This window comes from Perca fluviatilis, chromosome 17 (genome assembly GCF_010015445.1).
Source record: "Perca fluviatilis chromosome 17, GENO_Pfluv_1.0, whole genome shotgun sequence".
In the NCBI taxonomy this organism is placed as follows: Eukaryota; Metazoa; Chordata; class Actinopteri; order Perciformes; family Percidae; genus Perca; species Perca fluviatilis.
The window spans coordinates 5,602,721-5,629,141 of record NC_053128.1 but is presented as its reverse complement, the minus strand read 5'-3'; the positions used below and the strand labels follow the sequence as shown (position 1 = coordinate 5,629,141).

The 26,421-nt window shown below is 42.2% G+C and overlaps 1 protein-coding gene across 4 annotated transcripts in view; it reads right to left on the bottom strand.

The window, feature by feature from the left end:
* mfsd14ba (major facilitator superfamily domain containing 14Ba) overlaps positions 1 to 23,877 on the bottom strand; it is a 52,537-nt gene extending 28,660 nt beyond the window's left edge. For 2 of the 4 annotated variants that reach the window (XM_039779324.1, XM_039779328.1), the window contains exons 1-6: positions 23,510 to 23,871; positions 20,093 to 20,176; positions 10,887 to 10,976; positions 8,796 to 8,858; positions 8,237 to 8,364; positions 728 to 842 (exon numbers count right to left, since the gene is read on the bottom strand). In XM_039779324.1, the coding sequence (XP_039635258.1) occupies positions 728 to 842; positions 8,237 to 8,364; positions 8,796 to 8,858; positions 10,887 to 10,976; positions 20,093 to 20,176; positions 23,510 to 23,584 (555 nt within the window). In that variant the 5' untranslated portion in view covers positions 23,585 to 23,871. Of the gene's footprint in view, positions 1 to 727; positions 843 to 8,236; positions 8,365 to 8,795; positions 8,859 to 10,886; positions 10,977 to 20,092; positions 20,177 to 23,509 lie in introns of all 4 variants that reach the window. The other 2 variants (XM_039779325.1, XM_039779329.1) reach the window with 2 other exon arrangements.
* Between the last annotated feature and the right edge of the window lie 2,544 nt (positions 23,878 to 26,421).

Sequence of the window (26,421 nt, the reverse complement as noted above, 5' to 3'; positions counted from 1 at the left end):
AATCCAATCGAGAATCTGTGGAAAGAACTGAAAACTGCTGTTCACAAACGCTCTCCATCCAACCTCACTGAGCTCGAGCTGTTTTGCAAGGAGGAATGGGCAAAAATGTCAGTCTGTCGATGTGCAAAACTGATAGAGACATACCCCAAGCGACTTACAGCTGTAATCACAACAAAAGGTGGCGCTACAAAGTATTAACTAAGGGGGCTGAATAATTTTGCGCGCCCCAATATTTCAGTTTTTTATTTGTTTAAAAGGTTTGAAATATCCAATAAATTTCGTTCCACTTCATGATTGTGTCCCACTTGTTGTTGATTCTTCACAAAAAATTACAGTTTTATATCTTTATGTTTGAGGCCTGAAATGTGGCAAAAGGTCAAAAAGTTCAAGGGGGCCGAATACTTTCGCAAGGCACTGTACATACGAGTGGGATACTGATTCAATGCATTAAAATTAATATTTTATCTTTATTAATGTAAACTTATACGTGATGGCTGGTAGTGCATTAAAGACAAATGTTGTGGGGATGGCAGCACTAGCTTTAGAATGTGCATGTACTACAACAGAGTGTCATCGAGAAACTGACGCCAACCAAAACCAATATATGGTTAGAGTGAGAGTATTACAGTGGTCGGGGAATCATGCGGGCAGGATGCTGGCTGCCTTTCTGCGTGAGGCAGTGGTATTCCGTGGGGCACTAAGGCTAGGTTGTTTGACAAGTCCTTACCAGACCGTAGGCTGTACTCCTCTCTCTTTCATCCGTCACATCAGCAACGTAAGCGAAGATGACTGAGAAGGTGACAGAGAATGCTCCAGACATGGAGATCATGGCGAAGTACCACCTGCAGGTCAAGCAGGTGTGAGAAAAACTCAGCTTTATTCAGTGCAAAAGAGAACTTGTATTACTGTAACTGTCCTGTGAATGACTGAAACCCCAACTGTGGATTGATTTTTTATGCATATAGGAGGACCCAGCCAGTTATCTAAAGATGTATCATATGGTGTTTTGTTTGATCCATTAGCTTATTATAATCTGCACAACACTCAAACAATGGAAACCCATGTGGAAAACGTGATTGAAATATGGTATTTATGTTTATTTCATGTATTAATTTAAGGACTGTTACAGTCTCCTCAAACACAGATCTGATGTTCCAAGTGTTTCAGTGGAGCAGAAGCTTCAGTGGACGTTTAAGTCCCAGGCTATGTGTTAGACGTGTGACAAGTAGGCCTGTAACAATTATTACATAATTGTCAGTTGTTGTTTTTTTTACATAATTTCGGTTTCTTTGTTTAACCACAATTAATTACTAACATTAGCTAAGGTCTTAAGGGGTATGACTGGTAATTGCTGATTTTGTTTAGATATGCCAAATCATACAACTTTGGTCGGACTATATATTTTTATTATTATTTCAATTGTTAGTTGTTAGCACTTGACCCTATACACGTTCATAGCAACAAAAATGACAAGGAGGGATACAATTAGAAAATGTTTTATGATAATAAAGAGGCATTGTTTACTTCATAGGCTATGTTTTTGTGTTATTACCTAATCTGTATGACAGTGATATATCGGTATAACCAAAAGATGTATCCTGAGATTCATTCACAATAGGGCTGGGCAATATATCGATATTATATCGATATCGGGATATGAGACTAGATATCGTCTTAGATTTTGGATATCGTAATATCGTGATATGACATAAGTGTTTGGTGGTTTTAAAGGCTGCATTACAGTAAGTGTGATGTACTTTTCTGAACTTACCAGCCTGTTCTATCTGTTCTATTATTTGCCCTTTCCCCACTTAGACATTATGTCCACATTACTGATGATTATTTATCTAAAATCTAAGTGTGAAGATATTTTCTTAAAGCACCAATTTTCAACCCTAGAATATCGCCACAATATCGATATTAAGGTATATTGTCAAGAATATCGTGATATCTGATTTACTCCATATTGCCCAGCCCTAATTCACAGCTTTAATTTGTTTGCAAAAGTAATAAATAAACAAAGATTTTTAAATTTGACCACGAACGCAATTATTTCTGAGACAACTGTACAGCAAAATTTTGGATTGTTACAGCTCTATTGACAAGATCTCGTCCAGTGAGAGCTTGTGATATTAAAACAGTCCCGCATTGCCAGACCTATCTCCACAGCGCTGCAGAGGAAGGTCTGGCCCTTCCACACAACATTCCTGGATAGGAGAAAAACATGCTCTGGTTTATTTGTATTTATTTAAACCAATCACAATTGTCTTATCACTGGATGCAGCAATGGTGCCTCTGCAAAATAGCCTTCGAAAAGGAACTTAGCCGTGCAACAAAAAACTCTGATTTGACTAGCTAGCTGTCTTGATTTACCCTGCAGAGATCTGAGGAGCAATTAACCATAGTCCTCATAAATCGACCTGAGTTTAGAATGCCAACACAAAGAAAACAGAAGGTGAGGGACATCTGGCCGAAAATGTGGGACATCCGGCGAAAATTCCGGAGGCAACGAACTATCCCTTAAATGAAATGTCAATGAAATAGACTAATTAAAACACATAAAAACCTTGTTGAACTGAAAACTTGTCTCATGATATCAGTACACAAGTGCAGAATTAAATCGGTTCTATCGAGGTGCTATTCACGTTAAATCAATCATTGCCGAATTACGGTACCTGAGAGCACATAAGCGTGAGCTTCTCTGTCCTCTCTGCATGATTTTACAGAGAGCGGAGCTCAGCTCAGACATACACAGAGCTGTGTTATACGTGGTGCAGATAGAGCTAGACAAACATTACGTGACTGACAGGTTGGAGGTTGTAGGCCTGTATGGCAAGGAAAGGCAACTTTATTTCTATAGCACATCTCAGCAACAAGGCAATTCAAAACGCTTTTTATAAAACATTAAAAGGTCCCATGGCATGAAAATTTCACTTTATGAAGATTTTTAATATTACATTAATATGAGTTCCCCCAGCCTGCCTATGGTCCCCCAGTGGCTAGAAATGGTGATAGGTGTAAACCGAGCCCTGGATATCCTGCTTTGCCTTTGAGAAAATGAAAGCTCAGATGTGCCGATCTGGAATCTTCTCCTTATGCGGTCATAAGGAGCAAGGTTACCTCCCCTTTCTCTGCTTTGCCCGCCCAGAGAATTTGGCCCACCCATGAGAGAGAGACATCATGGCTTTCAAACGAGCAAAGTGGCAGTTGGTCAAGGCCACTCCCCCACCCTCCACCTTGCCCCCCCTCTCTCGTCCTCAATAGCTACAGACACAGAAATGGCACATACTAAGGAAAGCTCATTGTGGGACTGGCTCTAGTGGCTGTAATTCTGCACTAAGGCTGAATTTCGGGAAAGAGACTTTAGATACAGTATTAGGGGACCACTAAAATCCATCTCCAACCGACGTGAGAGGACGCTGGCGCTGGTTATTCGCCGCTTCTCCGTCTGCTATTCATCTGCTATTCGTCTGCTATTCTCTTGTGTTTGTGTTCGCTGTACCCCCTACCTCTGGACAGCCTCTGTACCTCTGGACAGTCTCTCTGCTGGTTCCCGAAGCCGCCTGGGGCTCCTTGACCGGACTCTTGCCTCGTCGGTTAGCCGCTAGCTAGCTGCCCCCGTTCACCAAACGCGTGGCGGCTAACCCGATTGCTGACCTCCTCCTCATAGGCAACCTCCACCAGATGCGAGCCGCGACCAAGACTAGACATTCCTCTCCTTCGGTCATGCTGTGGATCATTTTGGCAATCACCTCATTCATCCATCTCCACCTCCACCTCTGTGCTCCTAGCCCACGGCTAACCACTATCACGGAGCTCTCCGTCCCTCCGCTCGGCATCATGATCAAATATTCAACTCTGCAACTGGTCCAATTGCGTCAACTACTCCATTCCATCCTGCATCCCAGTCATCAAACAGCTCGGACTTCACGCACGGCGCTTACATCCACAGAAGCTCGCCCGCAAGTTTGTTTTCTTCCACCACGGACAATCCATTCCATCCATCTGGTCACCTGCACGCTCTGTTGCACCTGTCCCGCGTCATCTGAATGCTTCACCCACTGGTTCACATAGGGCTGAACGCATCATCAGGCTACACAGAAAACCCGGACCGGACTACAGTGCTTTCCCCACTTCACATACACTCAATCATACTCTCCAATCATTTGCTAATCGGCTCACTGTCCCCCTCAACTGCAATACCCCCACCCCCAACCGACCACACGCACTGCTAACGGGACAACCTCAGATCTCTCCAGCCTGCCCCCATCCCACCACCCTCTCACCATGCCAACTTTGCCCTCCTCAACACCCGGTCGCTCAACAATAAAGCCCCTGTCCTCCATGAACTAATCCTCGACAACACTCTTGACTTCCTTCTGCTCACCGAAACCTGGCAACAACCAAACGACTTCTTCTCCCTCAACCAAGCATCCCCCTGGCTACAACTACATCTGCAAACCCCGCCCCTCCCACCGTGGGGTGGCCCTCGCCGTCATTTTCAATCAGAACTTACCGGATCACAGAACTCACCCTCCCCTCAGTATCATCGTTTGAATATCTCGCCTTCAAAACTCTTTCCTCCATGACAGTCATCCTCATTTCCCGGCCACCTAAACCAAATCCCTCCTTCCTCTCTGATTTTACTGAACTCCTCACACTAGCCTCATCTCTCTCCCCCCGTCTGCTGCTACTGCGATTGACTTAAACATCCAGATGGACTCCCCACATACAAGCTCTCATCAGAATTCAAAATTTTACTGGATAACTTCTCTCTCACCCAACATGTCACATTCCCCACCCATGAAAAGGTCACATCCTCGACCTGGTCTGCTCCACCAACCAACCAGTGCTGACCTCCATCCATGCCTCTTTCCCCTCTCTGATCACAAACTGATACGGTTCACCATCCCTTCTCCAACCCGCCCCCGCCTCCTCAGAGAAATCACCTTCCGCAACCTCAAATCTATCAATCCCCACCATCTCTCTGACCTGCTCTCCACCACTCTCCACCTGGACTCAACCCTCACCTCACCCGATGACCTCACAGACCACCTCAACTCCACCTTGTCTACCTCCCTCAACACCGGGCCCCCTCAAAACAAAACTCGTCACTTTTAACACCTCTTCACCCTGGTACACACCTGCACTCCGAAAATGAAACAAACTGGCCGCCAACTTGAACGTCTGACAAAGAAATTCCATCCCTACCGTCCATCATGAAGCCTATAAATCCCATCTCATCGCCTACAAAGATGCCCTCATTGCTGCCAAATCTGCCTACCTCTCCACCATCCTCACCGACACCTCTGCCAAAACCCCAGAACCCTCTTCTCCACATTGAACAACCTCATCAAGCCTCGGACCAACAGCCTCCTTACCTCTACTCCGGATCTCTGCAACTCATTCCTCCACTTTTTCACTGACAAAATCAATCTCATTTACAAATCCCTATCCCCTGTATCTGACCTTCCAGGATCTACTCCAGCACCTACCTTGGACCCTCCTCTCTCCATCCCTCCAGACCTCCCGACCCCTCCTCCACACTTCCTCCTCTCCCAGTTTAAGTCACAGTCCTCCTGAAATCTCCAAACTCATCAGCTCTTCCAAACCCACTACCTGCTCCCTTGACCCCCTCCCTACTCCACTTCTGAAGTCCTGCCTCCCGGTCCTATGCCCCTACCTCACTAACCTCTTCAACTCCTCACTGTCCCTTGGAACTGTCCCCTCTGCTTTCAAAACTGCGCGCCACCCCAATCCTTAAAAAACCTGGTCTGGATCCCTCCTCTCTCAACAACTACCGCCCAATATCCAACCTCCCCTTTCTGTCTAAAACCCTGGAACGCAATATCGCCTCACAACTACAAACCCATCTTCTTGCCAATAACCTATTCGAACCTCTCCAATCTGGTTTTCGCCCCTACACAGCACAGAAAAAGCTCTCCTCAAAGTCCTCAACGACCTCCTCACCTTTGCTGACACCGGTTCCCTCAACATCCTCATCCTCCTCGACCTGAGTGCAGCCTTCGATACTGTGAGCCATAACATCCTCCTCACCAGACTCAAAGACCCGGTATCGTACGGTACTGCACTCAGCTGGCTCCACTCCTACCTTTCCAACAGATCCCATTTCATCTCTCTCCACAACCACACCTCTGCCACAGCCACAGTCACTCAAGGTGTTCCCCAAGGCTCCGTACTTGGCCCCCCCCTCTTCATCATCTACATCCTCCCTCTTGGTCAGATACTCCGCCACTTCAACCTGGACTTCCACTGCTATGCTGACGACACCCAGATCTACCTCAGCACCAAATCCCCCCAACAATCCTCCCCTCTCCCACATCAACTCCTGTCTGTCAGCTATTAAAACCTGGATGCAACACAACTTCCTCAAAACTCAACAGCGACAAAACAGAATTCCTTCTGATCGGCTCCAAATCCACACTCAGCAAAACCAATAACCCCACTCTCACCATCGACGGCACCATTGTCTCCCCATCTCCCCAGGCCCGCAACCGGCGTTATCTTTGATTCCACCCTCTCCCTTGAGCCTCACATCCGTCAAGTCATTAAAACCTCCTTCTTTCACCTCCGCAACATCGCCAAAATCAGACCCTCTCTCACACCCCCCGCTGCTGAAAGACTCATTCACGCCTTCATCTCCTCCCGACTGGACTACTGCAACTCACTTCTCCTCGGCATCAGCTCTACCAACATCAACCGACTCCAACTGGTCCAGAACTCAGCCGCCCGCCTCATTACCTGCTCCAAATCCTGGCACCACATCACTCCAGTCCTAAAACAACTCCACTGGCTTCCCATTTCCCACCGGATCACCTACAAAATCCTGGTCCTCACCTATAAAGCCCTCCACCATCTGGCCCCCTCATACCTCACTGACCTCCTCTCCCCTTACCAACCCTCACGGTCCCTCAGATCCACCTCAGCCGGTCTCCTCTCCATCCAAAGAGTCCAACCTGCGCTGTTTTGGGGACAGAGCCTTCTCCAGAGCAGCTCCCAGGCTCTGGAACTCCCTCCCCAAGAGATCCGCACCTCTGAGTCCCTCACCATCTTCCAGTCCCGCCTCAAGACCCATCTCTTCACCTCAGCCTACCCATAGTCCACCTGCCCCCCTCCCTTTTTCATCTGTATCTTGTTTTGTTCTACTTGTTTTGTTTGCTCGTTTTGTTTTGTTATGTTTTTATAATCTACCCTGCCCTGTAAAGCGACTTTGAGTCCATGAAAAGCGCTATATAAATTCAATTTATTATTATTATTATTATTATATAAAAGCATCCAAAGAGCACCATGTCATGGGACCTTTAAAGAGCATTTAAAAAAGGTCATGAAAATGAAACAGGCTAAAATAGAATAAGATACAAATACAAGAATAAAAGTTAGAATGCACTGTAAGAAATGAATAGCCTAATTATTTGATTTAATAGGTTGTAGGGATGGGTTCTGTTGGAGAGAGGGAGGAGTGGTGTGTAAAATGTTCTAAATAAATCACAAAATGTTCAAAGTAAATAGGATAAATAGGTTTGGAATTACAACTGAAGTACATTTTTTGTTATTACATAGGGAAAGTACTGGAAAGAAGGTACCATTGGGTACCGGCACCGAATTTTATAGGTAAAAATGTGGTAAAATCTGTACCCTACCCGCTACTTTTAAATCGTTTGTGTGGAAGCATTTTGGATTCCCGGTGGAAACGCTGCAGTTATTAGCTCTGAAGAGGTTAGTTATACAGGAGAAAAGACAATTATTTGAGTTTGAGGCAAGACCTTTCACAGTGCTTGTTTTTCATTTTGTGACTTTAGATTAAATAAAAGACTATGTTTTTCCAGTCATATTTCGTCATTAAAGTTTTCTTTAAAATAGTGGGTAAAATCTCATCTCGTCTCGTTCTTGTGAACCCAATATCGTGCATCCTCATGCAACTGTAGGAAAAGGCCCTTACATCTGGTGGAAAGTCTTCCTAGAAGAGTGAAAGAGTGGAGGTTGTAATCCACTACTTGCAATCATGTTTAGGTTTCTTTCTGCTTTATTGAAATTAAAATAATTTTTCTTCAGGATTTTGCATTCTGATTACGCTAGAACTGTCACACTTCATGGCCATAACTTTATCCTATGGTATGGTTCTCCAGGTGACTCCCTTGACTTGACTTCACTACTCTACTGTACATGTATCTCTTTGTATAACATTATTGTGCCAACAGAGAACAGTGAGTCCTACCATGGGCTGAGCCTCATCAGAGGGATCGGAGCGCAGGTGAAGAAGACGGTGACCAACAGGAAGGTCCGCCTGCCCCACACGTCCGACAAGGCACCAATCAGAGGAGCGGACATAAATGACAGCAGACCCTTTACATGAAGAGGCGGAGTCAGTGACAAAATAAACAATCCTCGCAAATGGATGTGTCTGCAACAGTGAAATATATTTCTGTTGTTTGGTCTTATATAAAACAAGATTCCACATTAAATAATCGTTTAAACATGTAGATGAGTTTAGTAGTCATGGTTAGTACCTCTCCGCCTGTAAAACCCATTAAATAATGCCTGAGAAAATTACCCTGATGATATCATAGTGATGTCATTGGGTTTGAAAGACATGAATGTTTAGGCAGCATTGGAGCCTAACCATGCTAGGGACCAATGTTAATATTAATGTTTAACTGGCCCTTGTGCGTCCCCTATGTTTATGGAACTGAAAATCAAAATCATTGGAGTTTTTTTTTTTTTAAATGTATTGATGTCTACAGTGAGTCAAAAAGTTCAATTGTTGGAGTTCTTACCTTCACGCCCTGAATTAGGCCGTTCATCAGGAATGTGTGCTGGGGAAATGTTTCATGTAAAACCTACGAAGAGAGCCACAACACCAATATTTATAAAACCTGGTAAAAAGGTAAAAAGAAACCTATATGTCTTGATCCACATGATCCAAACTTTGTATATCATGCGACAAAAAGTTTTTTGTAACTTGCACCATGAAGAAGCAAGATTCTTTCCAGTAGAAACTTTCCAGTAAATTTTCAAGGCTCAAGGAGGTAAATGTCCATTTTTATATTCAATTTTATTTGTTGTCTCAAATCATAAAAGACGTTATCTCAGGACACTCTCAGATAAAGTAGGTCTAGACCACAGTCTATAGACATATGTTTAGTGGAGTATTAGTAGAAGTAGTTTCACTAATTAGAGCTGTGTAATGTTCAACATTTTTTTATTTTGATTCGTTCGCTGAAGACACAACCGTCATAGGCCTTAGACATTAAACCTGACATCTTGGTGCCAGGACAAGAACCTCCATCTCAATGTCAGCAAAACAAAGGAGCTGATTGTGGACTACAGGAAGCGACAGAGAGAAGGATTGAGACAAGACTTGAGACAAGTGACCTGGGCTTCACCGTTGGTGGCGCATGCAATGTGCGCACCCGCGTACACTCGTACTCGTGCACCACACGGATATATCATGGAGTAGTAGATTGTAATATTTGGTATCAATCCGATACCAAGTAAATACAGGGCCAGTATCGCTGATACCGATACAATACCAAACTGGGCTCCTCTTCCTCTCTGCCATTCTTCTGCTGTCCCTGTCCTGCTTGTGTGTGTGTGTGTGTGTGTGTGTGTGTGTGTGTGTGTGTGTGTGTGTGTGTGTGTGTGTGTGTGTGCGTGTGTGCGTGTGCTGTTGGCTGCCACCGGGCCTGGCTGCTTGCTTGCTTGTTTGCCTGGCGCCGTTGAGTCACGTGACGATACAACATCAAATCACAAGAGAAGTGAGGAGGAGCCCTATGACAGGAGCGCACAGACACAGACAGCCAGGTCGCCTCTTTGGTGAAACCGCAACAGTGCATACCAGAGAGAAACTGAAACTAAAGTATCAGTCTCATTACACTGGTATTGATCAATATCGATACCAACGTTGGTATCGATATTGTAGATATTTGGATCGATCCGCCCACCACTAGGAGCGAGAGTTGATAAACTCTTAGTTTAAAAAAACACCTTTTAAATATCAGTCTTTGAGTAACACGGAATGTATTAGTTTAAACACATCCCCTTTCAATTATTCAAAAATGCATTTTAATCCTGAACCTACCATCCCCTGTGGTTTCCCCATTATCAGTGCAGTGACACTCCTAACCCCATTAGCATGTTGCCCCAGCCACTGTGTTAGCTCCTGTCTACACTGGATGTGTTTCAGTCATCCATCTCAGTTTTAATCAGCAGGTGTTTACAATAACAATGTAAGAACTCATGTTTCACTTGAACATAACTCCAGGCTAAAGTTACCTATGTAACTATGGCTCCATGAATTCTGGATGACCTGTATGAAACTTACTGTATGTTACTATAATAAAGGACTATGCATACTATATAATTTAATGGGAAAAATACAATATAAACAAAGTAATGGTTAAATCATTAAATATCTAATCATCAAAACTAAAATCTGACCAAAAAGTTAGTGTAAACTTTCAGGCACATCTTGTCTCAAAAAGATGCAGAAAAACTAGGTCATGCATTTGTTACTTCTAGGCTGAATTGTTGCAATTCCTTATCCTCAGGTTGGTCCAGAATTTAATTTAAAATACTCCTGACCTACAAAGCTCTTAATATTCAGGCACCATCATGTTTTAAAGAGCTCAACATGCCTTCCAGAATTGCCTTCAAGAATACAGAGTTACTTGTGGTTCCTGGAGTCTCCATAAGTAGAATGGAACCCTCTCCACATGTAAGAGTAGGCTTAGAATTATCCTCTTTGATAAAGTTTATAGTTAGGGTTGGGGCCCATCTTAACTATCTTATACCTTAGAGTTGATCCCTTGCCAATATTGCTCTGTGTGAACAGCCCAGATGTTCCCCCCACCCCAAGTGTTACTCACAGTGAGCATGGGCGTTGTAAGTAATCCCCAGGCGAAAAACTCCAGGAAGATCACCACCACCGCATGATACACATTGGGCCTGCCGATACCCTGTTGGAGCGGAAATACATACACACGCACAAACACACACACACACACACACACACACACACACACACACACACACACACACACACACACACACACACACACACACACACACACACACACACACACACACACTTTAGAATCACAATTACATTTAAATAATACTGAATGTGACATTTAAAGGGCACTACACCTGAAGATCAGTTTATCATCATGGTTAGAAGTTGTATGTCTACTGTGGATCTGGATAGAGATATTTTTTAAAGTCTGCAAAAATATTAATTAAGGGGCTCAACGCTAACTTTTTAAAGTGGTTGCCAGCTTGGCAATTACTTCTTTCACCAGGAAATTGCTGTTAAAAGAAAAAGAAAAAAAAACAGATGAAAAAAGGATATTTTACAATAACTTTGAATGCACCACGAGGTTTACCAGTTTACCAGTAAACGCAACAGTGTTGTTTTTCTACGACGGAGCATTAGGGCCACATCAAGGGGAAAAAAAATTAAGGAGGATGATTTTGTATTTATTATGCATTTCGAGAATAAAGTCGAAATGTCGAGAATAAAGTCAACATGATGAGAATAAAGTTGAACTACAATTTCGGGAATAATGTCGAAATGTCGATATTAACGTTGAAATTACGAAAATAAATCCAACTCCTTTATCACTTAATCACATTAGAGAGACTGTCCAGATGCCATGTAGGCAACATCATAAGGGTTACATCCTTGGAGTGCCGCGCTGGCCTGAGCTCCACTCCTTCAGGATCAAACAATTTGATAAATGTTCTTATTGTGTCTTGTGATACAACATATCTTCTCTGTATTGCGGGTAGGTGTAACCATCGATAGCATACCCTTGCATCTGTCCATTACAAGTTATTTCAGTTTGCAAGAATACGGCCACCTCTTCCAATTTGTGTGGTTTCTCCTTCTGAACAGACTTATCACCATACTGTGTTTATGCGCTAAAAGAGAAATAATTTCCTTGTTATTAAAACCGATTCTGAAGTATAATTTCACGAGTTCATATAGGCCTTCACAATGCATTTTGAAGAAGACTATATAGGTAAAGCTAGTAGATTGGTTTAGTCTGACTTGATTCTTGAAATATCAAGTTTTTTTTCTCGACGTGTTGACTTTATTCTCGAAATGGTATTTTCAACTTTATTCTCGTCATGTTGACTTTATTCTCGACATTTCGAAATGCAAAATAAATAAAAGAAATCTTCCTCCTTAATTTTTTTCCCTTGATGTGGACCTAATGCTCCGTCGTCACACTTTACAATCCAACTACTACTGTTGAGCCGTGAATTAAAAATTCCCCACTTGCCCAATACTGGGGAGTCATTTTCTTCCTCCAAGCTCGGGTCCTCTACCAGAGGCCTGGCCGCCTGACGTTTCTGCACAGAATCTTAGGTGTTCCTGGGACTGCACTCTTCTTGACAGAAATCTCAGATGTTACTCAGAAACCTAGCTGGGAGCTACAGCCCCCGGTGCTCCGATTACCACTGGAACCACCGTTGCCTTCACTTTCTACATATTTTCTAGCTCCTCTCTAAGCCCTTCGCATTTTCATAGCTTTCTGTGTTCCTTCTTCTTGATGTTGCTGTCACTTGGGATTAGGGTTGTGCCGATGGACGATATCATCGTCCATCGTGATGGCTGCCCGACATCACGATGGAGAGCAACCATCGTGATGTGTCTTCCCCCCCCGGTCAAACACACTAATCCTAGTCGCGGGCGCTGGACGGGAAATTGACAAGTCTGAGGTCCTGTAGGTACGGGACGATGTTATGCAGGATTTATGAATGTACGTTAGCAACAGGCTAATTCACGAGGGTGCTATTTTATGTGTGAGCTAATATTGCGCATCTGTTCATGTGCGCTGCAAGAGTTATGTTTCTGTTTATTGAAAGCGTTATTCTGTGCAAACATAACCGTGAATGTAGTTTAAACTCAGTAATGATGGGTATGTTAGGTTATTACTGTCGCTCTGTTGAAGGCAGACGTCCCACTGTACTGTCGTTACGCAGATCACGGACATCTGATTTTACTGCACCGTAGTTAAGTGAAAGTAGGTCATGTTGTAAAACCTACCAGCAGGGCACCATTTACAGAGGGCATTTAAATGTATCTCTAATCGTTTCTATGTTAACTGTTGGCCCCTAGTAGTAGGAAAAAATATTTATGTAAATAACCACCACTTCCACCCCCGGGCCCGACGACGATATCATCGTCTATCACGATGTACGATACGATACGATACAACTTTATTGTACGATGTTTTACTGTAACCATCGTCAACTGCCAATTTAGGGGACATCGCCCAACCCTACTTGGGATTGCTACATTTACCACAACTGCCTTCTTCTGCTGTTTGTCAACCACCGTGATGTCTGGTGGGTTAGTCATCACCATAGTCATATCAGTCTGGATCTTGAAGTCCCACATGATCTTAGCTCTGTTATTCTCAGCCAACTTTGGAGGTGCCTCTCAGTTTGACCTTGGGACTTCCTGCCCATACTCAGCATAGATGTTCCTGTATACTATGCCAGCCACTTGGTTATGGTGCTTAATGTAGCCATTCCTGCCTGCATTTCACAACCCACTGTTATGTTATGGACTGTCTCAGGGGCATCTTTACACAACCTGCCAATGTGGTCCTGTCTGGTAAGGTATTTCCCTGGCCTCTATTGATCTTGTGCTAAGCGCCTGATCTTGTGCGGCCAGGATTACTGCTTCTGTGGTGCTATCTTTCAGACCAGCCTTTTCCAGCCACTGGTATGATTTTTTGATATCAGCCACTTCTATCTGTCGGTGATACATGCCATGCAGGGGTTTGTCCTGCTATGATGGTTCCTCCTCTCCTCCTGCCTCCTTATCATTGGGTTTCTGCTGCCTGAGATATTCACTTAACAAGTAATTACTTGAGGCCATCTTCCCAATGCATTATGAAAAAACTAATATCCGTTTTTTCATCCTGCAGAGTTAGTATCAGTTTATAAAGCGGACTCTCAACCAGGTGAGCTACCAGGATGTCTTGCATTTATTTTTTTTAAACGGAAATTATGCAGGGCTCGACAGTGCGAGCGTTTCACTCGCATTTGCAACTAAAAATGGATGTGTGTGAACTGTTAAATCTATGTAGGGGCAGATGTGCAAATAGTTTTAATTTGTTGTCATTCTGTCTTTGTTACTGGAGCACATTAGATAACGTTAGCGTGTCTCGTTATTACATTATGCTGAAGTGAACATGCAACTGCAGCAAGCGTTGTCTGCGTGGGGTTTTGAAAAGTGTACACAGTTGTGACCGCTTTGTCAGCTTTGCTATCCCTGTTAACTGAATAAGCTGCAGAGACGTCATCTTGCTCCATGTCTCTGCTGCTCTCCGTTCATGTAAACGGCAGTAAAACTGTATTTCACACTTTGATGGTTATATTGAAAGTAGGGATGGGCGATATGGCCTAAAATCCATATTGCGATATACACTGCAGCCTCTTGCGATAACGATATATATCGCGATATATAAATTATAATACCATTTCAATACCAATACCATTTCAGACCAGGTTACATAGACCCTAAGGAAAACCAAACTGCTAAATGTATTTTTTTTTTTTTTTTTAAAAGAGAAAGAAACATAGTATGTAGTTTTGAGAAGATTTATTGTTCAAAACTGTAATTATACAACATAATGTTGCAGATAAATAAAATTCAAGTACACTAGTTGCAGAGACTTTGACAAAGAAAAAGCTTAAAGTATTGGGTGTCTTCTCTTTAGTGCAAACCATTCTAAAAGGCACTACACTTAGTAAGTCTAAGTCCTTGGTTCTTAAATGCCACCCAAGATGCAGAGAACAGGAAAAATGGTATCTGTTTAGTTAAGGAACAGACACTGTACTGAAAATACTTTCAGTATTAGGCAAAGATACCAACCCGATCTCACTCAAAAGCGTACAAATAACACGGGTTTCTACCGTGCAATGTGTACGCGAAAGTGAAATTCTACGTGCATTACATACGCGGAGCGCTCCAATTGAAGTCATGGGGACCGGTGCGTTTTATATGCACGAGCTAAAGTTACCGTTGTGTGTTATCGCGAGAACAGCATCACACACAAACATAGATATGGTTGGGTTTAGAGAAAGAATGCAGGGAAAGGCTTTAATAACACAAGAAAATCACAAAAACACACTAATAAACGGTTGGGTTTAGGGAAGAAACATTGGGAAAGGCTTAACAAAAAACACTACAAAAGTCGCAAAAAACCGCCACATAAACACGCTAATAAACGGCCCAAAATCGCCGAACCAACGGAACGAACCCCGGTCTCCTGGGTGAAAGTCCTGTGTTTTACCCATCCACCACCCCGACCAACCTCTTTACGCGGGCACCCGTCCCTTCATACTATAAACGCTGTGGTTTCCATTACTGTAATTGGAGCGCTCCGCGTATCTGCTGTACGCACAATTTCAATTTCGCGTACACATTGCACGTATTTCACAGGTAGAAACCCGTGGTATTTGTACGCTTTTCAGTGAGACTGGGCTGAAGATACACAGATACTTTAAATAAAAACATATGTCAAACAAAGTTTCTTACCTGCAGCCTAATGCAATGCATTTGAACACACACACACACACACACACACACACACACACACACACACACACACACACACACACACACACACACACACACACACACACACACACACACACACACACACACACACACGGCTTTTAGTCAAGATGACGATGACGCGTTGCAGCCGGTTGCAGCTCGTGGCTCTAAACTTCGCGGGTAGATTGCATCATCAACATGAATTATCGCGATAGTGCAATATAATTTAAAATCTCTATTGTAGGCCAATTTTGAATCGTTTATATTGCATATCGTCTATATCGCCCATCCCTAATTGAAAGTAATACACGGTTCACATGCGTGTCGAACTGTAGGGGTGGTCCATTACACCATTACTGTATATTAAACATCACTAACAATTTACTGATCAATAGAAAATGTATTTCAAAATAGACAACATTACAGTTCATACCGTTTTGTATACCGTAGTTTGACACTTGAAAAAACGGCCTCTAAAACACCTTAATTTTTTGTACTTTTTAGTCTGCATTACAAACAAAACAAATAATATAGTTACCATAATAATAATAATAATAATAATAACTAGAACTGCAAGCAGTTATGACGGGGCCCAAGCCTCCGATGCCATTCGCCTCCAATGCAAGTCGTCCGCGATGCCCCGGGGAGCCGCGCCAGTCGCCCCCGATGACCCACGAAGCTGCGCCAATGCGGGACCGAAGCATTACGTAGGGGGGGGCAAACGTTGTTGAATATCGAGAGGTTTGATGCACGAGGTCTGCGGTACTCTGCCGTTGTTCATCTCCATGCATATACAGACTACTTTTAACAATTCTCTACTATAAACAAACTTCTTAACCCCCCTGACCACAGGGGACAGCAGAGAGAAATGAGAGAGTGACTTAGAGGGTGGAGGTACCGGCAGGTGTGGTGGTTGAAAGAGCAGGGGAGGTGGTCAGGTTGTTGTAAATGGTGTCATAGGCGGCGATTGAGGTTTTCCTCCGTGGGTGCTCACAGGCGCACGTCGTTCAAAAAAAAAAAAAGTAGTCAAAAGTTGTTTGCATTTCAAAACCTTAGGAAATGGACAGCGCCGACCGAACACGCGGCGCCGCCTATTAACTCGATAATAAAGCCGTAAAGTAGGCTTTCAACTCAGGACAGCGCCACTTCTCACAAATACAGATAGGATTGGAGATGAGAAGTTTAACTGACACGTAACCGCGATCACCTTCGTGGGAAATTAAGAATCAACGCCACCAACATACCCAATCACACTATGACAGACTCTCCACTTAGCACCAACTGCAATGTTTATTTGCACGGTATCAGCGCATATGAATGTGAATGAGTGTTGATTTTGGATTGAAAAAGTGGGAGAAAAGAGTTACACTTGTCCACTGTGAAGGTTGTAGAAACTTTGTCAGGTGGGTTAAGAAGTTTGTTTATTGTAGAACACCAGGGGAGCACGCAAATGCAAAAACCAAAACGTAACGGTAGGAGGTAAACATCAGTAAATATTGAGAAGTGTGAGCTGCAAGGTCTTTGATACATTCCCATTGCAAATATTCCATTAACATTGATTAACAGGGCAAAACACTTTTATGTTGATTATAGCGCCCCCTAATGGCCGATCTTCGCCAAATGTGGTACGGAGTCTCAGAACGCCATGCCGAACGAGCACCACAAATTTCGTGTTGATTGCTTTTACTGTGGAAGAGATATTGCAATTGCAAATTTCCCATTGAAATGCATTGAGAAAATTGACGGGAAAAAAATAAACGTTGCTTATAGCGCCCCCTAAAGGCCGATCTTCACCAAATTTGGTACAGAGCATCGCAGTGGAATGTTGAACAAGGATCTCAAGTCACTTGGTGATAACTTCAAATTTAACCAAGATATGATATAATACGTGTGTGTGGTAGCTAGCTAGGACGATTTGTTTGGTTGTCAAATTGGCAAACTTTAACATAGCAAAATTATTTCCATAAATTTTTGTCAGGTCCATCTGGAGAGGCTAACTACCAGGTTTCGTGCAGATCGGTCGCACGGCCTAGGACGAGTTCGAAAAAGTTGGTTTTGCATGTTGCGCGACACTGCGAAAAACGTTTTCGTGGAAATGGGCGTGGCCTATATCAGGCAATTCAGCATGATTCAAGGAACACGTGGATGTAAGAATTTCTAATGTGTGATGTGTATTGTGGGAGTTAATGACAAAAAAACATTACAGCGCCACCTAGTGGTCCACATGTGTAATTTTTGGTAGGTGTGGTCCATGGCCCATTATCAATCTACCCTGTAAATTTAAAGTTGTTCACATTAGTGTAAGTGGTGAATCTAGAGTTGGGTCACATTGGGTCTCATAGGCCACGCCCACTTTTACCCCTCGGTACTCCATTCTAGGGTTGGCCTCAGTATTGGCCACAGATGGCACCCATCAAATTTCGTATCAATCGGATGAGCCGTTCATGAGATATAAACTTGTTGTACTTGTAGCGCCCCCTAGTGACCAATTTTCATAAATCGCATGGGGTACCTCCAGAGGGGCATGGCAAAGAATAATCTAAAGTTTGGGGTTGATAGCATTTATTTTGGCTGAGATATGCCAAAGTTGGTGTTTTCATAGTTAGCTACACAAATTTGTTTGTGCGTTATATGCGCAATTTTTATCGTATAAAAATTATTTCCATAACTTTTAGTCAGGTCAGTCTGGAGATGTTACGGTCCAAGTTTCGTGCAGATCAGTCGCACGGTCTAGGAGGAGTTCGAAAAAGTAGGTTTTTGATAAATCAAGATTTTTCACGCATAAAACTATAGGCGGAAATGGGCGTGGCCTATATCACGTGATTCAGTTGGATCCAGGGAGCCAAAGTTGGTGTTTTCATAGTTAGCTACACAAATTTGTTTGTGCGTTATATGCGCAATTTTTATCGTATAAAAATTATTTCCATAACTTTTAGTCAGGTCAGTCTGGAGATGTTACGGTCCGGGTTTCGTGCAGATCAGTCGCACGGTCTAGGAGGAGTTCGAAAAAGTAGGTTTTTGATAAATCACGATTTTTCACGCATAAAACTATAGGCGGAAATGGGCGTGGCCTATATCCCGTGATTCAGTTGGATCCAAGGAACGCGTGGATGTATGGTTTTTGAATGTCGGGTGTACGGTGTGGGAGTTATAGGGCCAAACGCGTTTTTGTCTGCTATAGCGCCACCTAGTGGTGGAAATGGGTCAATGTTTGCGCCTGAGGTCCTTGCGGGGTTTTGGACCAGTCCTGAAAAGGGCAATCCCCCACCATGTACGGTTTATGCTGCAGTCGGAGTTTTAGGCGGAGAAGAATAATAAAAAAAATCCTTAGAAAAACAATAGGGTTCCACGCTCCGCTGGAGTGTGAACCGCGTTGCCTTGCAACACGCGGTTCCCTTGCCCCCTCGGGCTTGGACCCCTAATAATTCATACGATAAAAAAACAAAGCAATATAGAACTAAAAGCAGTTATGACGGGTTCCAAGCAACCCGGCACGAGTAGCCCCCCCGACGACCCGCGGAGCATGTGAAAGCGAAACCCAAAGCGGGGGGGAGAGGCACATGTCAGGAAATATCACAAGGTGGGGGCTGCAAGGTCTGTAGTACATTGTCATTGCAAATTTCCCATTTACATGCATTAAGTTATTGGCCAAACGCGTCTACGTTGATTATAGCACCCTCTAATGGTCGATCTTCGCCAAATTTGATACAGAGCCTCGTAATTTAGTTTGTTCGTAAATTGCGCATAGTTGAAAGTAGCAACATTCTTTTGATAAGTTTTGGTCAGGGACATCTGCAGATGGTTTGTGCCAAGTTTCGTGCAGATTGGATGCATGGCAAAGGTGGTTTTGTACAATACTGCAAAAAAAGTTCTCCATGGATATGGGCCTGGCCTATTTCATCACATTCAGCTTGATTGAAGGAAGACGTGGATGTAACGTTTTGTAATATACGATGTGTAATGTGGGAGGCCAAACCGCATCTACCTTGATTATAGCGCCACTTAGTGGTCCACATGTGTAATTGTTGGTATGTGAGGTCCATCACCCATTGTACATCTGCCCTGTGAATTTAAAGTTGCTCACATTCTCACAAGTTCTGAATCCAAATGTGGGTCCCATAGGCCACACCCACTTTGAGGAATTAGTACACCACTGTAGGTGTGGCCTCAGGAGTGGCCCTAGATGGTACCCTCCAAATTTCATAAAAATTGGATGAGCCTTTCATGAGATATAAACTTTTTGTACTTCTAGCACCCCCTAGTGGCCAAGTTTTGACAACTTTGTTGGCGAGCCACAGAGGGTCATGCCAAACAAGAATCTAAAGTTTCGCATTCATATGATTTAATTTGGCCGAGATATCCCAAAGGTCGTGTTTTCGTAGCTACCTACACAAATTTGTTCGTACGTAATTTGCAAATTAATAAATCGCGATTTTTTGAAATGGGTGCGAGTCAGCAGTAATGAAATGTATGCGCCAGCCCTGATTAACGTACCATTTCTTTGCATCTTTCCTTGTCGGAAGTTCCCAATTTCCGAGTACAATGGCACGCAGCATAACCAGCACTGACAAGCTCCACCTGGGCAGACGGGGAGAGACGGGGAGAGACTAACCAATTCTGACTAATGTAAAAACGTCACTAACTGCGTATTTGAATTTAGGGTGGGCAAGTCGCCACAGACACTCAGATCCTATTACTTGATGAAGCAGAAAATACAAGCATTTTCATCAGAGGGTCATATGCTCAATCACCATTGTTTTAACTCACTATTTGATAGATAGGAACTTGACAGAGGATTAACTAGATAATAGGCAGTATGGAGTATAATTACAAAACTAGTATACTTTATATTAATATATTTAATTTATAATTAAATTAAATCACGTTGCTTGTAAATGTCTCCACATATTCCTTTTATTAAAGAAAATCACATTATTTGATACATTTTCAGTGCGCTTCTACATTTTTCAATTTAGGAGCACACATGCTCCTTGGGAAAAAATGTTGAGCCATGTGGTGTGTGTGTTTATTTACATATAGAGCGGTGAAGGGAGAGCTGATCACAGGTTCGCTAGGAAATTTGTTTGGAATCCAGCATGGTGGCTTTTACGAGCAATGTCACCCAGAAATCAAACACAGATTACCCTCAAACACACTTAGGAAGGGATAGACTACATTTTCATTCATTTTTATGCACTATCCTAACAGACTTGTATCCATCCATCCATCCATCCGTTTTTGAGCAGGCTAGGACATTTTGGCTGTTTAAAATAGAGTAAAGTAGTAATAGTAATAGAATAATATTAAAGTGGAGCACCGCACATGAAATGGTTGTCAGCCTACTGACACAGATGCACAGGATTTATACGGTAATATGGACTATTTTCTATCTTTAGCTTAAATAATAACAGCTTCTACCTAAAACCTAAAGTGTTACATTGGTTGGTCACAAATCTTCTTTTGTGACTAAAAATTATGGTTCCAGAGTGCGACATGTTGAGTATTAAGAACAAAATGCACGGTTCGTTCTGTACAAAATCATCCGTAGGAATATCATATTTCAACAATCTAATCCTGTGTTAGGCCGGTTACACACTGGATGCGTCGTGCGAGCGTGTCAGCTGCGTGGCCGTTTATATTTCGGCTCCCATGTTAACAGGTTAGAGCTTACACACTGCCTGCGTGACACGCGTGTCTCAGGCGCGGCTGGAGCCGCTGGAGCCGCGCCTGAGACAACTCTGATCTTCACTCACTACGCTCCTCCAACCTGCACACTGCTATTTACCTTTTTCATGCTACAACTGAATTCCCACGGGACCGCGAGACTAGAGCTAGCCGTCTAAAACACTATTTTACTGTACAGGGCACAAACATAATTTGGTCCATTTCCATGTAGTTATATAGTCACTAATATGGTCATAATCACTACAGTGCTCAATTACCTATTTTTGAGGGTGAAATAAAATAAAAATTTTCACCGCGAAGGCTTGAACGGTCTTCTGGAAGACATCCACCAGACCAGCGGGCGCTCGTTGGATTGTTGTCGGCCGCGTGAAGCCAGGAGGGCGGGGAGGAAGCAGAAGCAGGTAAGCCGGCCGGGCCTGCTAGCCCGGCTAAGGAAACCACAACGATTGACACTGACAAGACTCCTACTCACCAACGCCAGATGGATCACACACAAAATGGATATATATGCTACAAATACACACGAAACTGCTGCGTGATGATTATTACCAAAGCCTGACTGAACACACACACTCATCCCAGACGGCAGCTAGCAGCTAAGAGGGTAGGTGAATTTCAACAATGGATAAGTTGCTAAACACATCTTGTTGTTATGTAAGGGCCCTGTTCATCTTGCACATACATTTTAATTGCATTTTGTGTCTGTTAAGAGGCACAAAGACACTCTTTATCTTATGCCCCCATTACTGCTGTTTTAGCTAAGTGGGAGCTGTGGTCATTAGCTGTAGCAGTTCCGTGTTGCTAACACCAATCCGTTTTTTTTTTTTTTCTAAAGACAGTACTCCCATAGGTATAGCGATCAAGATTAACGTTAAAATTGCGCGGAGTTCCCCTTTAAATCTGCAGTTTTGGGCAAAAATAACAGCCTTGATTTATTACATAGATTTATGTCTGAGTGACTGCAAAACGTGAAGTTTGACTGCGACGTTTCCCTGGAAATAGCGTTTAGGTGTAAACTAAATTCAAACTGGGACTAGTATTAGTAGGCCTCTTTATGTTTGTATTATCTAATTTTTCATCTACCTTGATTGTATTCATGGTGTTTGTAGCACTGAAACTAGCAATTAGTAAATTATTTATTAATCTGTAAAAACAAATTCAACTGAACTATTATTTTTTTAATTTAATTAAATGTCTGAAAATTGTAAAAAATGTAAAATAAAATAAATAAATAAATAAGCCCATTAAAATTTCCAAGATCCCAAGGTGGGGTCTTCAAACCTTCTACAAAATCGAAATATATTAGCCTATAATCAAAATGATTAACAGCAAAAAAGAGCAGCAAATCCTCGTGGAGAAAAAACAGAGAATATTTTAGCTTGTGTTGTAACAACACAATTTGCCATATTTGAGATTAAGGTAATTTCAATAGGACGTTTCATGTTTAACTGAAATTGTATAATCTACTACAAAACTACGTCGTTGTTTAGAGGTGGTCTTAAAATTATGTCTATAATAATGTTTCTCATGAAGGATGTTAAAATGGACGCTGACTGAGACGTGGATGTTGTTGCCGCCCTCGTTGTGTTTCAGGCAGAGAGCTGTTATGTAATAGATAATGGATCCATCCTGACCGCATCATCCTCACACTAATCTGAGCGGTCTGTGGGCCACATTAAACCCGCTCTACCATTACAACCAACACACACGTATCTCCATCCCAGTAACAGCCATTTTGGAACAGAGCTGCTCTGTTTTCGCTGTAGTCATTCATTCCTTTTAACATCTGTAACATTTGATCTATTCTATTACAGTGGTTTACTCACGCTAGCAATCGTCAAAAGAGAACATTGTATCTGTTTTGAGTAGCTTTAGGCCTATCTATGTCAAGTGATCCCATTTATAGTTATTTTTGAGGTGCAATAACCTACCACCGAACCTTATAAATGGGCAAGTAATACGTTTTAACATCCTGTTATGTCATACACACACTGGCCGTTTTTTATTATTATTATTATTATTATTATTATTATTATTTTTACAAAAATTGAAGCTACTAACTGTATACTTATGGATATCTGGGGTGCAGGCATAATATAGGCTACAGAAATAATAGCAGCATACAGAACTTTAAAACAATATCAAATATTCAAGACAAACAGTAGTAGGCCTACAGGTTCAAACAAATTATACAATAGGCTATTAATAACATGGCGGGTCACCTACCGCATCTCCCTCCTTCATGATGATCTTCTTGACTAGCACCACCTGGCCAGGTCCCGAAGGTGGCTCCCCTGGCATCTCTTCACACCTGCCGCTGGTTACGAAGCATCCATGCCGCGTAGATATCCGCGGTTCTCTGGGTTCTTCCAGGGTGCCTCCTTAGGTAGCCCGGGGCTAAACCGAGCTACAATAATAATAATAATAATAATGATAATAATAATAATAGTATGATAATAAATAGCCTATATGATGACAATAAAACTATAAACCGTGTTGAGATAGCGTTAACTCACTAAAAACGCCATATGCCTCCCGTCAGATCAGACCGACAGTCTGCAGCTCGCCTGGTAATGTCCATGGTAAAGTCAGACCGACGTCAAGTTAAACAAAACCAAGACAGGGTTTCCGGTTTGGGTTGATGTTTTTTTTTTTTTTTGATCAAAAGCTTACTTTGTTTTACAAGCTTATTGATTTTGACCAGTTACGTCTAGTTAAACAGAACCAAGACAGGGTTTCCAGTTTGGGTTGAGTATTTTTAATTTGACTTTGTTTTAGCCTACATGCTTAATATAACACTTATTTTGACCAAATATAATGTTCATGAATCAAAATGTACAAGCATAGGCCAACTTCTCTGAGCTTATTATCAATTTTTGGTTGCAGAAACATCACATTACCCACTAATAATTCTTTGTGGTAATTGATTGTGGTTTATAGACTGATCTTTTACATTGAGAAAGAACATTAGCCTAAATACCCTTAATGAATGATACACCTGAAAATTCATCAGAATCTAAATCAAGGTGCTAGGTAGCGAGAAAACCTTTAGTTTGTCCCTTAATTTGAAAAGCTAAAGCTAAACCCCTTCACTTAACATTTGGTTATATTCATGGATTGCAATATACTAAGGGATATTTTATGGGTTTTCTGATTTAAGGGGTTTGTAAAAGTAAATATGTACAAAGTTACAGCACAGGTACCCCTGAACTTAACGTTAAAACTTTAACATTAAAAAGCCCTAACTGCTGTTTCAATTGATTTTTTTTATTGCCCCTTTAGCATGTAACATTACATTTTCCCTTAAAATGTTCACTTAATAGAAATATGAAGTTCCTTTAATATCTTAACTAGGAGATTGTTTTGTATAGGGCCAATTGTGAGTTTTCTTTTATTCCTTAAAAATTCTGAAATTGTGCAGATAATTTATTAAAACTACAATAATATATATTATTCTATTAATTAAGAAGTCTCATTAAAAGCACCTTAATCACATTATTGTTAATGGATAGATTAATGTTTAAAAGGTGCAAAATTAAGGGATTTTGTTGGATTTACTGATTGGTGGTCCTGGATTAATGTAGGTCTACTACTATCTGATGACCTGAACTAACCTTATCGTTTCCCCCTTTCCTTTCTTGACGTTCTTTACATTTATTTTGGAAGTCAAGTCGCTCTACTTCCCATCTCACCGACTGCACTTAACTCACTCAATGCGGTCCGGTTTAATCCATTCCGGGTTTTTAAAGACCTGGACTGGACATTTCCCGGCTGGCCAGGTTCATAACAGTACAGAAACAGAAACAGCCTTTGATTTCTAAACTCAGAAAATAAGAATACAGACAAGATCAAATAACAGAATGACAATACGAAGGAGTCTGCAGCAGTATCCCTTGGCCAGGAGGGGCAGGCACAATTCGTGTATATGTAAATCTATGGACACAAAAGTAACAGACCGGAAACGAGATATTGCCTTCACAAATAAAAGCGCTTGGTAAAAAAAACAAAAAAAAACAATGTACTGTACAAACATATTTTCAAAATGAATTTATTTTAATTTTAATTATGTAAACCCCCTTTATATGTGATTCGTCATTATCAAAGACCTTTCCATTAGTCTACTCTCAAAAAGTGTTTATGAATTTGTCAACATGTGACTTTTATTTTGAAAATTAAGCTGTATTCCGGTTGGTTTGAGAGTGGCATACTTACTGTGCGTTCATGGACATCGGAAAAACGTTTTTCCGAGTGAAAACGTCACCATTCACGTACGTCCTGTGGGAATCAGAGGTGGGAAACTCGGGCTGGATTTTGATAACCGAGTTTCCCAGTTGGTGACACCTTGTTGACAACTGACGTTTGATGGAGGCGACTTTGGTTCACTGAACATATTTCAATGATAATAAACTGTTTATTGTGGACAAATGCCAAGAAATATACACAGACATAATATGTTTAAAATTATTCATAAATAGGCCTATGTATAAAAAACAACACATTATCCGTGTCTTTTCCCGTTCATTGTCCTGCAGATAACACAAACAAACACCTGGCAATGTGCTGTTTGGATGCTCGCATAAGAAAACAGCAGCAAATCTTTTGTTATTGTGGCCTCCATGTTTTCACACACCTGATGCTCTAGGCTACGGCCAACCCTTGGTAGCAGTCATGCCAAAAGTTGTTATGCCAAACGCCAATATAACAGAAGAAGAAGAACACGCATCCCGACCATGTGAACGCTGCTAGTCGGAAAAACAACGTAACCAGGGGGGCGGTGCCTGTTATTCCGAGGTGACATGAACGCAGCATAAGGCTGCGTTCCATTCACCTAAGTGGAAAGCCCATTGACATATATATAATGGACCAATAGACCCCGTTGCTCTGGATGGAGACCAGTGAAGGCAATTAGAAGCACTTTTCCGGTGATCACTTGCTTTACTGCACAGCCTCCAACTGACAGAGACAACGTAAATGTGACGTGAGCAACGTGTCTGAAAGTTGTAAGTCTTCTGGTAGCTGTGCCAAGAGAAATCTCAATCATTCCCAATCTTGCAGAGACGGAGAGTGTAGGTATATGTAAGGAGATAAAATGGGCACAGGCTAATTATTGATCACTAACATGCTAGTTAACATTAGTA